Consider the following 17,481-nt stretch of genomic DNA (forward strand, 5'->3'; position numbering starts at 1 on the left):
ATCTGCACCGTCCCTGGGGACTATACCACTTGGGACGGTGCAACTGGGAAACGTCGTGCTGGAGCAAAAGAAGGGCTTCTCTTGTGGCACACCGGCAAGGAGGTTGAAAAAGAGATGACGCCGGCAGGCCGGCAACAGAGCACGGAGCAGCCGCCCTTCGGCTATGTGAGTTCACGGCAGGACGGCCTCAGACCGTCGAAGGGCTGCCGAGGATGTGCTCCAGGTTGCAGGTTGTAGTACCACTGGATCCCCGCCGAGCACCAGACCCGCACCAGCAAGGAGGCATCCCCAACCTCGCATGTCACCTCGACTGCCAGAGAATAAGAATCCAACCAGGCCAGGACGTGGGAGTGATGGCAGCCTAAGCAACGCCTCACCATGGATTTGGCTGAGGGGTGCCGGCATAGGATCTGCTGCAAATCTTTCTCTAGTCTTCCATCTCACAGCCATGTCGATGAAGGGGGGTTGAAGAAAAACTCCAACACATCTGGATCCGGCCGTCCGATTATTTGCCTGGGAGAAGAAAAGAAAGAGAAACCCTAAAGCTACTAGAAGCCAAACCCCTCTCCCACCCGTCGCCAACCACCATGGCTGCCTGCGACGAGGGAGAGAGAGGTTGGCGTTGAGATTTGGAGGAAGGTTCAAAGAAAGAAGAGACCACACGGGTCAAGTCTCCATATCCTTTACCAATATGGGTGCAAACAGATCGGATTTTGCTCATACTCGTACCGGAAACTAAAGTAGTCAGAATACCGATAGTTATAGTTTTTGCAAATTTTGAGAGGCATTTAAATTGTCGGTCTAAGAAAAAAGACACAATTTCCGCTAAACTCAAGCATTGATAAAAAAAAAAGCTAAACATGCTTGCTAAATGAATTTGGCAACTTAATAACTACTAGTATTGTGAGATTGGCATTGGCATTTGACTCAAATCAGATTATCGAGTTTAAAACCTTCAGGTTATCCTAATTAATTTCAGATAATCCATATCCGTGTGCTATTTGCTATACCATATCCGGAGCACCACGTCGGAATCTGATATCTTTATCCGCCGGATTCTTTAAAATTCAATATAGAAAAATTAAAATGGATTCAGGGCCGATTTCAGCACAAAAATTATCCTATCCGTTTAGATCCCTAGATCAGAATTCCCCGCTGAACGCCCCCAACGGCTCTTCTCCAATTATATGCGCTTTGAAATCCTTCCAGAAATAACAAATATGACATGTTAGTATAGGCCTTATCAGCTCGACTATCTTACATAACATACTGGAAACAAGTTTAAGACCTAAAACTGAACAATTTGAGCCACCTTGCACCGATTAGCAAATTTGCTTTTGCATCAACTGATAAAATCTTATCACCATCTGCAAGGTCTGTCACTTCTCTGGATGGTCAAAATTGTGTGTTGCAACAACCAAACACAAACTTAGATACAGAAGCAGAGAGATGATCTATCAAGATGAAAAAAATGAAGCTGCTAACAATCACACCCAACTTATCCGATCATATATTTTCTGTTCCACCCTTTGTTCATAAAGGCCAGGCCTGGTTACAACCTCCAGGAAAAGGAAGAACGCTGATAATGGCCAGGTAAACAAAATCGCCGACCAATACTCTCCAAAATCCCAAGTCGCTCAGTTTTCCTGTACAAAATCTGAGTGATGCAGCATTCCACGCCCCCTTTCAATTTTTCTATTTACACAGGGCTACTCACAGGTGAGATGTCTTTACCAAAGAGCCCAGCGATTGCTTTCCCAGGATCCTCCTGCTTGATGAGGGACTCCCCGACTAGGACCTGCAGCAATGAACAAGGAGTCAGCGCAATAAAAAGCAAGAAATACTAGATTCCAGATTGAGCCTAATGCAGCATTCATTTACAGGACACTCGTGGCTGACTTACCGCTTTGACCCCAGCATTCTGAACGAATGAAATATGGTCAGGAGTGAACAGTCCAGATTCCCCCACAACCTGAAACAGGCCAAAGGTCAAGATGAATGATGTATGCAAAAGAGTCCTGTGCAAAATCTCACATGGTGGAATTTTGATACAAAGTGGGGACTGCTGAAAAGAAATATTGACAGTGATAATTTTCTCATGGTGTGATAAAGAGGCTGTTAAGATCGAATAGATGTGTCTTAACTGCGAAAGCTAATTTATGTTCATGCGCCAAGAGCTACAGTGACTTGTATCAACTAACAGGAGTATCATTTATCAATAGTTTAATCTCAGCTAACCGAGTTACATTCATTCACACTTGCATCATCAATAAAAATACATACATATGCCTGATTCACGACATAGTACTACCTGAGGTACAGAATGCCAGTAATGGAATAATGAGGTGACAATAGATGCCAATAATGTCAACTAAGAAAAGCAAAGCAAGTAATGGTTATAGCATATGTCAGAATTCACAAACAAAACCAAATTAAACCCTAAAATGATTGTATTGCCAGGTAGAGACCCTGTAGAACATACTGGATACACTCCATTATAAAATACTGCAACAATCTATCTATCTGTCCCAACTCCAAACCAATTTTATATTACGGATGCACTAGTAATATGGAAGTGTGAAGTGCAAAATATCAGCAATAAGAAACATAGATAATATGACTCTGTTTACTTCTCACAGAAAACTAAAAGAAGTGGCTTACAATTATGTCCTTCTGGGATATAAGTTGTCCTCGTTCACCCTCCAAAAGCTTTTTGGTGTTTGAGATATCAACTTCAAAAGTCTCTGCAATAATATTATGAACCCAATGACCCATAGCCCACAGGCCACAGAGCTTATATTATCACGTGAAGCACCATAAATTTGGAGCACAATAATAACATCTTTAATTATTATAAACACATTGCCATGTTTCACTTCCTCAAAGTTGGATTACACGTTGTATTTCCTTAAGGCTGGAATTTCTAGATCTAAAGTGTAGCTCTAGCTTCTACGTTCTAAGAACCAAATAATCTGCATCCAGGTGATAAAATAGCCTCAAGCCCGCAATGACTTGTAATGAACATATCTGACATAGATGATAGATATGTGTGTGGTTCCAATAGGATTTGAATATATTGCTATTTAGTAAGTTCAAACTGCCGTGGTGTGTATTTACTGGCTGATCAGCAGGTGCCATTTTGTTTTTATACTGGATGGGTTTTCCTCAACCCATCAATAAACAATCCTTATTGATAATTTGATATACAACATGTTACAAAGAAGAAAGTACTACACAAACTTAGCAATGCATACCAAGATTACGATTATTGATGCCAATGAGCTGAATGCCATCTATCCCTAGAACACGGTCCATTTCCCTTTCATCATGCACCTTCAAGAACACAATCCACGTGTTAATTTTCATCAGAATGCTAAAGGTGCATCTATATTCTGGAGCAGAGTATTGCATGCAAATTTCAGCAGCAAATAAATTTATTGCAGAGCAGCAAGAGAGGAGAGTCGAAAGGCTTGAGCATACAAATCATATTGCAAAAATAATTCGCTAACCTCAACTAAAGCAGCCATGCCAAGTTTTTTGCATATTTTCAGCATATAATTGATATCGCGATCAGGTAACACAGCAGCAATCAGAAGAACAGCATCCGCTCCTTTTGACCGTGCATAGTAAAGTTGCCAGGCATCGATGATGAACTCTTTGCACAGAAGAGGACACTGTTCAGAAGATCATACTATCTTAAGACTTTCATGCGTTTCAACTACCCACTCTGAAGTCATTGACTTCTGCAAGTGCAATATATTGAGAAATATACAGCACCTTTACTCCAGCATTGCGTATAGCCTCCAAGTTTTCAAAGCTTCCCTGGTCACATATCGAAGGAAACCAAGTATCTTCAGTATGGATAGCTCCGAGGCGTATTAAATAAGGGCCCCAAATATCCCAAAGAGAAGGGATTTCTAACCTGAAAGTACTTTCTATCTGTAAGAACACTTAAGCATGCTGCTCCGTTTTTCTCGTATGCTTGGGCGATCTCAACCTGTTTATGTCCAAACAAACATTAGTTAGGTGCATCTGATCTTCTTAGAAGTACGTTTGTTTAAGTGAATGTCAACAAATAGAAGTCTCACTAACTGGAAATAGACAATTCAACTGAACTGGGTAGCAAGTAGTGACATAAATAATACTAGTGTGACATTTCCACTACAGGTGTATGATCCGTAGATGCAGTAATGTTTATCTGTTAACCACCAGTTGTTTGAACTGGTGGTATAATTCACTGAAATGGTTGTTTATGCATCAAATATAATTCACATCCAGTGAGCAGGTGAATTCTGATGACATACAGCTATAAAAATACCAAGAGACCCCGTTCAAGCTACATGCGTGCACCTAATTTTAGCATCGCTATTCATCCCACAGACTCACCGGGTCGAAATTCTCCCTAAGAACGCCCCGGCTCGGCGAAGCCTTCTTGACCTCCGCAATCAGAGCAGGCAGAGCGGTCCGATCATACGACGCTTTCAGCGCCGCGACAAAGTCCCTAGCGGGAGGCGCATTGCCCAGCGGACCTAGCAGCCTGTACAACGGCATTTTCTCCTTCATCTGCCAGATGCAACCAGAGCACCCGAAAATTCAGTGTCACGTCAGCGTGCACTACAGCAGGGGCAAAACACACGATGCTCCAGAGCACGATTGGACATTATTACCTGCCAGACCTCGACGTCCTTGTCCCAGACGATCTTCTCGAGGATGTTGCGCGGGGTGTTGCCCTCGTTCTCGAGGCGGAACTGGAACGGGCCCACGTGGTGCACGGACGGCCCCGTGACCGGGCGCCTCCGGATCTTTATCCCGTCGAGCCCCTCGATGCTGGCGGCGGGGGCGTCGGCCGCCGGGACCCCGTCGCCCTGCTCGGTGGCTCCGGCCGCGGCCGCCGCCTGGTCGGAGCTCGTCGCCGCCGCGTCCTTCGCAGCATCAACGCAGACAGACAGTTACGAAATCCGCCATCCGCAGGGCAGTAGGCCGGAAATGGGAGCAAGATGGATGGGGGTAACTGACCGTCTCGGCGGGAGTGCAGCGGAGAGGGGCCGAGGGGCGGCCGGAGGTGCCGTCCATGGGGACGGCGGCGATGATGCGCCGGGTGGGGTTGGAGGAAGGTAGGGTTTTTGGGCGGCGGAGAGTGGAGTGGCGGGTGGGAGGTGGGAGGCCTGGCCGGGAAGGCGCGGATCCGATGGCGAGCGCCTCCATTAGAGGAGTCTGGATTTATGGAGGGAGAAGGATTGGGGTCGGGTGGGGTGCGCGCGGCGTCAGCCTTTTGGCGGGGCACTACTAAGGCTTTTTGACGCGGTGCGGGGGATAGTGTGCTGATGATTTTCACAAGAATTTGTAATGTTTCAATTCACAAAATTCCATTTCTGCATCTCAACCTTATTAAATTTGGATTTTAGTACGTAGTACATGGAGCGAACAAATTGCTAACTTCTTTATCGATGGTGAATAGCAAGGCTAGACCATCGATAAGGGCCAACTTTTTTATGTGTTCGCTCCGTAGAATGTCCGCTCCATATTGGAGTTCTATTTTTTTTTTGCTTGCTTGTAACGATATTGTTTTTGTAGTATGTTCAAATAGGCATGTTTAGAATCTTTGTTTTGTTGGAACATCTAGGTCCACATGTTGGGAAGAATGAAAGCTTCTATCAATGCATCGAAACGCAAAGCTTTTTGCGTTTTCGCGAAAAACACGTTAGAAAGAATGAAAGAAAGAAAAATTGTACCTATGTTACAGTATTTTCAGTCACGTCCCCAAACAAATTTTCTTTCTCTCATTCTTTCATTCTTCCCAACATCTGTATCTATGTTAGAGTATTTTCAATCGCGTCCCCCAAACCGCCCCGTAAAGGGATTTGCGGCGCGCCGGACAAAAAAACATTTTCAGTTGCGTCCCCTAAAGCCGTGTTTTGTCCGGCGACAAAACGGCCCGATACGGTGTATGGCGCCCCGAACCCATCCCCGCCCGGAAACACCGAAAAGCGAGGCGGAGAGTGGCGGGGCCGACCCGTCGCGACAGCACATTGAATTTTAACCTAACCGTCGCCTACCTCGCGATGGAAGTTATTGGCGCGCAGCGACTGTGCAGTTCCCGCATAGGCGCAGCGAAGCGTCTCGTCGCGCCTAGCTCTGCATGCCGGCGTTAATGAGCGCCACCGCTCCCCCGCCTCCCTCCGGCCTATAAAAAGGGCAGCCTCTCATCGTCCCTCTCACACACAAACCCTAGCGCCTCCCACCCCAACCCTAGCCGCCACCATCTCAAGAGTCGACGCCATGGCTGGTACAGGCGGAGGCCGAGACGAGACGAGTTGCCGCTGGAACTACCACGGTGATAGCGCCGAGGAGGACGACGAGTGAAGAGTGTTGTTTCTTCGCAACGAATATATGCACGGAGGTTTCTGGTTGTTCTTCCTCGGAAGAACCAGCATGGGCACTCTCACCAGCTGGATTTTCCAGTTTAGGTGACCGGGTGTGCCCTCATGTGTTCTTTTTTGGCAGCGAACACACGAAACCTTCGATGCCCAGCCTAGTTAGGTTTAGTTATTTTGCAATATTTTATATTTGTGACAATTGAATCATGTATTAGTTTGTGGAAAACCATGTTCCAAATTATGACTTCGTGTAAACCACGTTCCCAATTATGTATTAGTTTGTGGAATATTTCTTCTCTTATTGAAATAAAAATGCAAAAAAAATAATTTAAAAAAGTATTTTAATGTTTGGGGGCGGCGTTTGGAACGCGGCTGGGGAGCGACGTCCCCCCCAAACGCGGCACGAAGGAAACATGTCCCCCAAACGCTCAATCTGGCGTCATTTCGGGACGCGACTGGAGTGCTCTTATTACCCGTCCGGATTTTCAATCACCACTCAAAATGGCCCTACCTGATTCCAATTTGTCAAGTGCAAATCCACATTTCAACAAAGTGTTAGCGTATGTATTAGCGTGTATAGTAGTTCTATTTGCTTTTGTACTCTAACTCTTGGCCTTTGGCCCATTATATAAACACCTGGAACCCCACGTATTACCGTGAGAGGCTTCCCCCAAACCCTAGCAACCTTTCTACATGGTATCAGATTGATCTCTTCCGATCCAAAACCCTAGCCGCCGCCCTAGTCCATCTAGCCGCCGCCGGCCTCACCTTCCGCTGCACCCCACGATGGCCCTCAACTCCACCTCCGGCGCCATCGTGTCCACCACCGCGGGCGCCGTGTCTCCCGCCGGTGCTGCCCGCTCCGTCTCGCCCGTCGTCCTCTCCTTTGACGCTGGGAACTACACCAAGTGGGCGATCTACCTCCGCGCCTCGCTCGGCCGTGCTGGCCTCATCGGCCACATCGACGGCACCACTCAGGCCGCTCCTACCGACGGCGCATGGATGGCGGAGGACTACACCGTGCTCAACCATCTGCACGCGGCCATCGACGAGGACGTCGCCGACATGGTCCTCGCCAGCAACCAGACCGCCCGCCAGCTCTGGCTGGCCATCTACGAGCTCTTCTCCGCCAACAAGGCCAGCAAGGCGATCTACCTCGACAACGACTTTCGCCAGCTGGTCCGGAGCACGTCCTCCATCACCGAGCACCGCCGCCGCCAGAAGCAACTCTCCGACGCCCTCGCCGACAACGACTCCCCAGTCTCGGCCCGCGCGCTTGTCCTCAACACTCCGCGCGGCCTCGGGCCTCGGTTCTCCTCCGCGGCTACTGTGATCTCCATGACGGACCCGCTGCCCACTTTCATCCGTGTTCGGAGCATGCTCCTCATGGAGGAGATGCAACAGGCCAACGCGGCCGCTAACGCCGCCTCCACCGCCCTCGTCGCCCGGGCCATGCGACCGGCGCCTTCTACACCACCGTGCACGGGCACCGCCCGTCAAGGCGGGTCGTCCAACTCGGCCGGTCTCGCAAAGGCAAGAAGAAGACCGCCACCACCCGAGCCGTCGCGCCCAACCGCGCGCCCACCCCTCGCGCCTACGGGCCCCCGGTTCTCGCATCTCCCCGGCGCCGGACGGTGGCGCCCTCCTACGGGCGCCGGCATCCTCGGCCCCCGTCCTCAGGCCTACACCACCATCAACGCGCACATGTTCCAGTCCGCGCCCTCGACCTCGACATCGCCATCGCCTGCCTGGGACAATGCCGGCCTCATTGTTGCCCTCAACTCGCTGTACCAGCAGGGTGGCTGGGTCATGGACTCTGGCGCCACGTCTCACATGACGAACGACGAGGGTAACATCCAGGTTCTCCGCCCCTCTATCCTCTCCACACTTTGTCACTCGTTGGGAACGGTACCTCCGTACCAATCTCCTCCTATGGCTCTACCTCTTTTCGCTCTCCTTCTGGTCATGTGTTTAAACTCAACCATGTTCTCCTTGTCCCACATTTAATTCGCAATCTCCTATCTATTCGCAAATTTACTCGTGACAATTCATGTTCTGTTGAGTTTGACTCTCTTGGTTTTTCTGTGAAGGACCTGAAGACTCGTCGTGTGATCCTTCGCTGCAATAGTGAAGGGGATCTCTACACGTTTCCTGGCACCCCTCGTCGAGCACCACCCACCACCGCCATGCTTGTCTCCACCAACGCCGATCTTTGGCACCAAAGACTTGGTCACCCTGGTCGCGATGCTATGTCGGCGCTCCAGAGTCTTTCTTTTATCAAGTGTAATAAACTGCGGCGGCCTCATGTCTGTCATGCTTGTCAGCTCGGCAAACATGTGCGCCTTCCGTTTAGCTCGTCTACTTCGCGTCTAGTACCAAGTTTGAGTTGATACATTGTGATTTGTGGACATCACCAATTATTAGTAATTCTGGTTTTCGATATTACCTTGTTATTATCGATGATTACTCTCACTTTTACTCGGTCTTTTCCGCTACGCCAAAAATCTAGCGTCTCCGAGCACTCTTGCTAAATTTTTCGCCTATGTACGCACTCAGTTTGGTACCACCATCCGTTCCATGCAAACGGACAACGGCACCGAGTTCCTGAACTCTGTCGTTGATGATCTTCTTGCACAACACGGCACCACTCTCCGTCTGTCGTGCCCTTACACTTCTCAACAAAATGGCAAGGCTGAGCGTGCCATTCGTACCATCAACGATACAATGCGCACAATCATGTTTCATGCTCACATGCCTGAGAGTTTTTGGGCTGAAGCTCTTGCGGCCGCGACCTTTCTCCTTAATCGCCGTCCTTGCACGGCTATTGGGTCACTGATTCCGTACACACGTCTCTATGGTCGTTCTCCCAAATATGACTCGTTGCGTGTCTTCGGATGTCTATGCTATCCCAATGTTGCATCTACGGCTGCACACAAACTTCGCCCCCGCTCGGTCCCGTGCGTGTTTCTTGGCTATCCGTCTCAACACCGTGGCTACCGCTGCTTTGATCCATCCTCCGGGAAAATAATAATCTCTCGACATGTTGTTTTCGACGAAGGTGTATTTCCGTTTCAGCTTGCAGCGACCACTTCGGGCGTGTCTACTGCCACGCCCACGCCACGGCGGCTGGACTTCCTCTTCACCGACATACGGAAGCCCGCTCCGCCCGTGCCACCCCGCACTCCCGCTCGCTCGGCTGATTCTCCACCCACGGCAGCGGGATCGCCTATCGCTGCCTCGCGGCAGCCCTGGCAGCCTGCCCCGGCCTCTTCGTCTGCCACGGCAGGACACAGTGCTCCCGCACCTGTCTCGCCTCGCTCGCGAGCCGCTGCCCGGCCCGAGCCTTCTGCACCCAAGACGACACGCTCGCGAGCCGCTGCCCGGCCCGAGCCTTCTGCACCCAAGACGACACGCTCTAGCCGTGTTCCTCGTCCTGTCCAGCGCCTGAATCTTTCTGCTGTGGACTCCGTGGCCCCGCCCGTGCCCACGACATTCCGACAAGCAATGCAAGATCCTCTCTGGCGTCAAGCAATGGCTGACGAACACCAAGCTCTTCTGGACAACAAAACTTGGTCTCTCGTTCCGCGTCCACCTCGTGCAAATGTGGTCTCCGGGAAGTGGATTTTTCGTCATAAGTTTCACTCGATGGCACCTTGGCTCGCTATAAGGCTCGTTGGGTTCTGCGTGGGTTCTCCCAACGCCCCGGTTTGGACTACGATGAGACTTTCGGTCCGGTTGTTAAACCAGCCACGATCCGTCCGGTCCTTCGGATTGCCGTTTCCAGCTCATGGCCGATTCGCCGACTTGATGTGAAGAACGCTTTTCTCAATGGTTACCTGGATGAGGTTGTCTACCGTCGGCAGCCACCGGCTTTGTTGATCCTCGCTCATCCCGATCATGTTTGCCGTCCGCACAAGTCCCTCTACGGTTTGAAGCAAGCTCCTCGTGCTCGGTACCAACGATTTGCTCGCTTATCTCTCCACCATTGGATTTGTTGCTTCGTGACGGATACATCACTCGTTTGTTCTTCGGTCTGCTGCCGACACAGCCTATCTCCTGCCGTATGTTGACGACATCATAGTCACCGCTTCATCATCTCGCGTTTCTGCAGCATCTTCTAGACAGATTACACAGTGAGTTTGCTATGACTGATCTCGGCGACCTACACTTCTTCCTGGGAATTGCTGTTCGTCGCTCTTCTACTGGGCTGTTTCTGTCTCAGCGCCAGTACGCAGTTGATCTCCTTCAACGGGCTGGCATGTCTGACTGTCATCCCTGTACCACACCGATTGATACTCAGGCCAAGCTCTCTGACATTGAAGGTGAACTCGTCACTGATGCTACGGACTACCGGAGTCTTGCAGGTGCTCTCCGAGCACCTTACTCCGACGCGTCCGGACCTTTCATACGCGAGTACGCGAGATATGTCTTCATATGCATGCTCCTAGACAGCCACATCTTGCTCTTGTGAAGCGTGTTCTACGCTACGTTCGTGGAACTTTGGATCTTGGCCTTCATCTGTCCGCGTCCTCTTCTACAGCTCTTACCGCCTACTCCGATGCTGACTGGGCTGGGTGTCCTGACACACGCCGATCCACATCGGGATACTGCGTATACTATGGTGATAGCCTGATCTCTTGGTCATCCAAGAGGCGGACCATCGTTCTCGCTCTAGTGCGAAGCTGAGTACCGAGCCGTGGCACATGTGGTTGCTGAGTGCTGTTGGCTCCGCCGGCTCTTGCAGGAGCTTCATCGACCTCTCGCTTCGCGATCGTTGTTTTCTGTGACAACGTCTCTGCTATCTACATGTCCTCTAATCCGGTGCAACACCGCCGCACCAAACACATTGAGATTGACATTCACTTCGTTCGCGAGAAGGTGTCCCTTGGGGAAGTTCGTGTTCTACATGTTCCCTCTGCGCTTCAGTTTGCTGATGTGATGACAAAGGGGTTGCCGACTCAGCTGTTTCTTGACTTTCGGTCCAGTCTCTGGTTCGAGAACCTCCCGCTGTGATCTGCGGGGGTGTTAGCGTATGTATTAGCGTGTATAGTAGTTCTATTTGCTTTTGTACTCTAATTGTATTGTACTCTAACTCTTGGCCTTTGGCCCATTATATAAACACCTGGAACCCCACGTATTACCGTGAGAGGCTTCCCCCAAACCCTAGCAACCTTTCTACACAAAGTCCACTACGTTTCTGTCGGCCAACACTGAAAAGTGCGTATAGGGCGCATCTGCAATGGAAAAACACAGGGTAACCTTTTTTGGCGGAAAAAAACCCTAGCATTAAAAGAAACATACGACAATACAAAGCACTACAAAAAAAACACAGGGTAACTGACAGTGCAAGCCAAGCTAAGTACAGCGCGTATCAAGCAACAGCGAGTTGTACATGCTTGTATGAATCACACGACACCGCCTGAGTTTCTCGACATTCTTCTATGAAAATATCCCCAGGGGTTCCTCCCCCTTTGGTCAAGTGTCTTTTGTATGAATCACAACACCGTACTGACAGTCTGAAACTCGGGCAATTTGCCTTGTTTCTTGCAAGCTAATCTATAAACAACCTAAGACATGGATCACTGTCGCTTAGCTCTTGCCATGAAATTCTGCCGGCGACCTCGTCTTCAACGCCACCTCTATTGAGTAATGCAGTGGAGCCGAATGGCACGGTCACAGAACTGCCCACACTTCTTCATCTCGAGCTCCAGCAAGTTCACATGGACACAACGCCAAACACGGTTACAATCATGTCTCTGGACTCGGATGAGCAGGAGTCAAAAAATACAGGATGCAGCCAGCGATGAACATACTACATGAATCTAGCAACAGTACTGCTTCAACAACAGAGTGGCTCTAGGAACAACAGCAGCAAGACTGCTCTTCTCCGTCCATACTTGCAAGGTTCATGACAATGCAACGCGGGGTTCTCTAATTGTTTCTAAGTCAGCAGCACAAATAATGTACAGCACCACACCTTGGACAGACCACCTGCCTATTTCAGTCCCTGATCTCCGTGCCGAAGATCCTGTACCGTCTACTGCCCCAGGGGTTGTACTTGTCAAGGCGGTAAGACTTCAGGCAGCACCATATCCAAGGAGGGTTCCTGGCCAAGGGGGCATCTTCGTCTGCTTCTTCTGGTTCCGGGACACCGAGCAGCCTGTTCATCTTTCTGGTCAACGCGGCTGCCGTGAGAAATCCACCAAAAAATCTGACCTGATATGGATGAGATGAACACAGGTACACACGGTTTCAGAAAAATAAGCATTTTTAGGCACGAGTAGTTTTTGTTACTTGCGGGAATGAACATTGGAGGTAAATCCATAAACCATAAGGCTGACTTCTTAACATCTTACCCCACCTCTCTAATAAAAAAACTTACCCCATCGTCCTTGTGGACATAGGCATGAATTCTTGCTGTGGGATCCTCGAGAGTCAGCCGAAGGCAATGATTACCAGTCAATAGTGAATGGAGGTCACTGCCTTGGCAAGGATAAGCTGACACCACACGGACAAGGGTTTTGAATTTGTGCGTCACCTAGCACAAAAGATACAGGTCAATATTGGTGCTGACTTTAGTTTTCAGAACACTTCCAGGTCAGTATTTGATTAGTAAGGCAGCAGAAAGGAAGAGACACCATCACTGCGATCCAATTGAGGTGAACATTTTCTCATGATAAAGGCAATAGAGCCCAATTCTTGAAAACTTCAAAAGATAAACTAGTGGAGCAACTGAAGTTTATGAACAAATGCAAAAAACAATGTTGGGAAATGAGTATTACCTGTTCATTTGTGAGAGACTCCATTAGTGTTGTGTAACCTGCTCTATTGAACTCCACTTCTGATAGAATTGACAAATATCACATGGCAAGCCTTAGAAAACAACAGCTGGCAGCAAATATGCATCACATAATTGTGCGATTATCCCATACCAGTAATATCAGAGGCCTTGTGGAGGCTAGCCATTGGCTGTCGATGAACTTGGGTGGTTAAGCGACTGTCGTACATCCTGGAGTTATTAAGTCATTTGGTAAATATTTTCCCAGAGGAAGTTTAGGATGCACTAAGCATTAATGAGAAAAGAGAAGTTTTTACGTCAATCGTTCAACGACACTGCCATCTTCATTAGATAAAAGACGAACTCTACTAGAAGGCAGCAAAGTGCCTTTCCAAATGCCAAACTCCTGTTTGCAAGTAATATTGCAGAACCGGGCCCAGTAAATATTCCTTTGCAGCTGTAGTATTTCCTTGGAAAACTTGTTCGAGAAAATCCTGAGGACAGTTCCAATACAAGGCAGTGTGCATAAAACCTCCCTGGGTAGAGGCGTTTCTTCAAGATGTAGAGGGGCTGATGTAAATGCTTCCGTGCTCAAACTGCAAAGTTATCAAGAGAATAACAGAGACTTTCAGTTTAAATAGTGAATAGTGAAACTAGCATATACTTTATAAGAAACCGAGTCTATTTGCTACTATACCCAAGTTCAAGATGTTATATTAAATTCAAGACAATCCTATGAAGGCCCTGATCATATGTCCGAAGCACTATCATCACCCTATGCTCTATAGTGGGTTTTATTTACTATCGCGTCTTGCTGAATTAGAAGTAAAAAAACAATGATGACAGACTCTAACCGTACAATTTCTGAAACTCAGTTGCAGGAGCATCAGTTCCATCCCAAACATAAAAAATCCATTCGCTGGTGGAAGCTTGACAGACATGAAGTACCTACAGAGAAAAAAATAGTTTTGCCTCTGTGGAAGTTAGTACTCCCTCTTTGCTAAAACGTACGGCATCTTAGTTTTAATCTAAGTCAAACTTCGTAAAGTTTGATCAAGTATGTATAAAAACATATCAACATTTGCAACATCGTATCTATATTATTAAAACCATTATGTAATATACTTTCACATTATCTGTATTTAACGTTGAGATATTTATATGTTTTAGTAGCACAGGGCCTATGTGTTGCTACGGCACCACACTAAATTAAATGAACAACTTTTCATATTTTTAAATTCAAAAGTCAATCGCATCCAAATGGCACGGAGTCCTTAACCTGTCTTTTGTACTATTTAATAGTAAAAAACAGAAGACATCAACTAATATTGATTGATTTTTATTAAATGTTTTTTAGTCACATGAAAAAATCACCTGAAACTTTGCATAACAGATTAGACTAATAATTGAAAGTATTGAGAGGTTTAGTCATTATTTCCTTTTCCAAAAAGTGAAGTGATGTGGCATGTTTGCTTAATTAGAGCAGCCACAACGTGCCAAATGCTAAATTTGCCAGATCACTGACTAAAACTAAAATGCACAACGTTTTGGCAAAGAGGGAGTATCAAATTTGATTTGATCGAATAAAGAACCAACCTTGCATACAAGATCAAAAGTTAAATCAGACTTTACACTTCTTAGCTGTAATTCAAGATCTTTAAGACCTATGTACAAAATAGCAATTAGAAACACCAAGAAACATCGCAAAAGATATACGATGAATATATTTAACATTGAAAACAGAAATATTTCATGTATCTGTGTACAGACACATAACATAAATCACTAGGAAATGTTTTCCATAGGTCATGGTAGGATAGTAAGGTGTAATGTGTATATTTAAAATCATCTGAATAGCTTAAATTCATCAGATATAGAAATGACAAGCAGTTACAGAGAACAAGATCATGGCAAGAAATAGATAACAACAGAAAGGGAACCCTTCGTACAATAAAATTTGGATTGGCAGTATACTTGAATGAAAAACCATATATACAAAGGCATTCCTTACCTCCAATGGTATAAGTGACAGTGCAAGTTTAATGTATCAATAATTATCAAATAGTGTTGCCCTTGCAGAAACAGGAGAGTAATTAATTAGGAAGGACCATCATAATACTAATGGGGCCTAGTCATTCATGCATATGGCATTAAGTGGCAGGAGCAAAATTTTGAAAACAGTGATAGCCTTTAAGAGACAAGAGCACCTAGAAGTCAGATGGACAAAAGCAGACTTTGCGTCTGGGCTTGAAGCTCATAATCATGTTTGCCTCCATGGTATGACAGTATGAAACAGATGTGCAAATTTTCCGAATGGCACAATTGGAACATCGCACAGCATATAATGTAGACGTGTGGACCAAAGAAATGACAACATTAGCGTTTAAACTAGGAGTCACCTGGAGGATGGTACGCAAGCCACATTCTCATATTGGTTAAAATTTCATCGTCCTGTTTTCTTTCTTGATATTTGATAGAAGTCTGATACGGCCTGAGTTCTGTAGATGCTTTCCCTTCAAAAAGTGCAAATGAAGATGACTTCTTGTCAAAAGTAACAAATAATTCTCCACAATGCATTGTTATCTGCAGAAAAAAGTATACATGATCTAGTCACCGCAATACATAGTTAAAAAAAAGAGGGAATAAAAATGCACATACAAGCATTCAAAAGAACAATGTAAGTGCAAAACTGTAGTCCTCAAAAAAGCAATATAATGTGACAATGTGACAAGTGGATATTTGAAGTCATGAGCTATACCACAACATTATGGAGACTGATGACATCTCCGCTTGACTTAACGCGGGGCAGTAGTGCAGTGTTATTAGCAAAGAAAGTCACAGAGATCCCAGTTGTACGTGATTGATCAGCAATCCTCAATGTAAGAGTGAAATCTGCAAAAACCAATAGCCGTGTTTTCATCAATAAGCAAAAAGGAATAAAGAAGGAATGTAATTACTAAAGACACATAAAACAAAAATACCACATACATCAACCATCTTGTGTTTCAAAAAGTTCTACATTAACCTTCCAGGGACTTATATACATACCTTCGAGGGTGTTTTTGCATTCTGTCATAAGGTGGAGGATGGCAACTCCACTTGTTTCAGGGCGGAGTGGAAGGGAGAGCAATATTTCGCTTTCAACTTTCCTATATTTATTGTCTAACATGCAGTAAGACTGTGATTGCCATATCTGTTCAATGAAGGACGGGGTGTATAAGGTTTAGAGAATTTTCTATGGAGAGGCTGCTCAGAATGAGGTATGTAGAACAAGCTTCAGCAAAGTCTGATGCCCACTTAGCTGAGGAACAAGATAGACTGCGGATGGAAGTTGGGTGACAATTTGATTGTGACTCGTTCAGATTTATGTGAAGACTAATGTGTGCCTTTGAAAATTAAATAGTTTTCCTTTTGCTGGTGCCAAGAAGCAGTATATTGCCCATAAAAATAGATCTTCCCAAGTTCAAACTTTCCATCCACAGAACACCTTTGCTTCTTCCATGGAACCAAATTTAACAACATATTCCAGAATTTATGGCGCAGCATTTCCATGAGTTCATTGCCAGGAACCTATAATTTAATCATGGCAACGCATATAGAAAAACACCCCCACTATCTCATGGTTTCAGCAAAAGTCATCAGTAATGAGAAGTCTCCAAAGAGTTTATTTAGGGATTATCACTGTGTGAGATGCTAAAGCTCGGGTTTCTCTTGTGCTAAATCCACTAGCTTTATTGAGCGATAAACATTTTATTGCTCCAGGCATCAAGCGATTCAGTAAAAAGATAAATAGTGACGAACTTCCAACATCAATCCGCATTCCACCGCCACCTTCCACTAAAATCTTGTCCAGCGCCTGAGTATTGCCTGGCTTAATTCAAGGCATACGAAGCAACGGCAGAGCACCACTTCGAGTCCCCAACCTAGCCCCAAAGCACCCAAGCAGCGCAACCGGTGCAGCGGCTAAAACCCTAGGGGGGGGGTGAGCGCACGGCAGGTGTTGCGTGGGAGGGAAGAGGGTGGGGAGGCTCACCAGTGCCACGGCTTTGGAAGGCGGCGCCGATCTCGGAGACGGCGGCGAAGAGGCACACCCGGGCGCCTGCGGCCTTCAGGGCATCGGCGATAGACATGTACACGTACTGCGCCTCCCCGGCCCACATCGCCCACATCGTCGCCGTGGATGGAACCTCGTCTCCCTCGCGCTGCCGCTTCCGCTCGCTCGCCGCCGCCGCCGCCGCCATATTCCGATTTTGCAGACAGAGTGGTGGCGGTGTCGATGTGGCACGTCATGTTTCGAATTGCGGACAAGCGAACAATAACTTAGTA

At 47.0% G+C, this 17,481-nt stretch overlaps 2 protein-coding genes across 2 annotated transcripts; both read right to left on the reverse strand.

The window, feature by feature from the left end:
* Positions 1-1,322: 1,322 nt before the first annotated feature.
* Positions 1,323-5,244, reverse strand: LOC124675121 (indole-3-glycerol phosphate synthase, chloroplastic-like). Its single transcript, XM_047211191.1, has 10 exons — positions 5,017-5,244; positions 4,668-4,922; positions 4,387-4,563; positions 3,923-3,997; positions 3,778-3,822; positions 3,510-3,674; positions 3,255-3,333; positions 2,662-2,744; positions 1,904-1,972; positions 1,323-1,798 (listed from the first exon to the last, which is right to left on the reverse strand). Exons 1-10 carry the CDS (start codon positions 5,203-5,205, stop codon positions 1,700-1,702), a joined length of 1,236 nt encoding a protein of 411 aa, XP_047067147.1. The 5' UTR covers positions 5,206-5,244; the 3' UTR covers positions 1,323-1,699.
* A 6,555-nt stretch (positions 5,245-11,799) lies between these two features.
* On the reverse strand, positions 11,800-16,374 carry LOC124674875 (protection of telomeres protein 1b-like). Its single transcript, XM_047210928.1, has 10 exons — positions 16,204-16,374; positions 15,914-16,047; positions 15,555-15,738; positions 14,752-14,819; positions 14,015-14,103; positions 13,473-13,751; positions 13,310-13,386; positions 13,160-13,218; positions 12,760-12,915; positions 11,800-12,593 (listed from the first exon to the last, which is right to left on the reverse strand). Exons 1-10 carry the CDS (start codon positions 16,322-16,324, stop codon positions 12,378-12,380), a joined length of 1,383 nt encoding a protein of 460 aa, XP_047066884.1. The 5' UTR covers positions 16,325-16,374; the 3' UTR covers positions 11,800-12,377.
* Between the last annotated feature and the right edge of the window lie 1,107 nt (positions 16,375-17,481).

Source organism: Lolium rigidum, chromosome 7, assembly GCF_022539505.1.
Source record: "Lolium rigidum isolate FL_2022 chromosome 7, APGP_CSIRO_Lrig_0.1, whole genome shotgun sequence".
NCBI lineage: Eukaryota > Viridiplantae > Streptophyta > Magnoliopsida > Poales > Poaceae > Lolium > Lolium rigidum.

Bases quoted from the DNA above. Each gene is read 5' to 3' on its own strand.
- LOC124675121 (XM_047211191.1), bottom strand. From the start codon at position 5,205: ATGGAGGCGCTCGCCATCGGATCCGCGCCTTCCCGGCCAGGCCTCCCA. The intron at 3,823-3,922 runs GTTAGAAATCCC...ATATGTGACCAG, and splicing joins CAGATAGAAAGTACTTTCAG to GGAAGCTTTGAAAACTTGGA. The intron at 1,973-2,661 runs GTAAGCCACTTC...GGCCTGTTTCAG, and splicing joins TATCCCAGAAGGACATAATT to GTTGTGGGGGAATCTGGACT.
- LOC124674875 (XM_047210928.1), bottom strand. From the start codon at position 16,324: ATGTTAGACAATAAATATAGGAAAGTTGAAAGCGAAATATTGCTCTCC. The intron at 14,104-14,751 runs GTTGGTTCTTTA...TTTTCTCTGTAG, and splicing joins CTTTTGATCTTGTATGCAAG to GTACTTCATGTCTGTCAAGC. The intron at 13,752-14,014 runs GTACGGTTAGAG...ATAACTTTGCAG, and splicing joins GCAACTGAGTTTCAGAAATT to TTTGAGCACGGAAGCATTTA.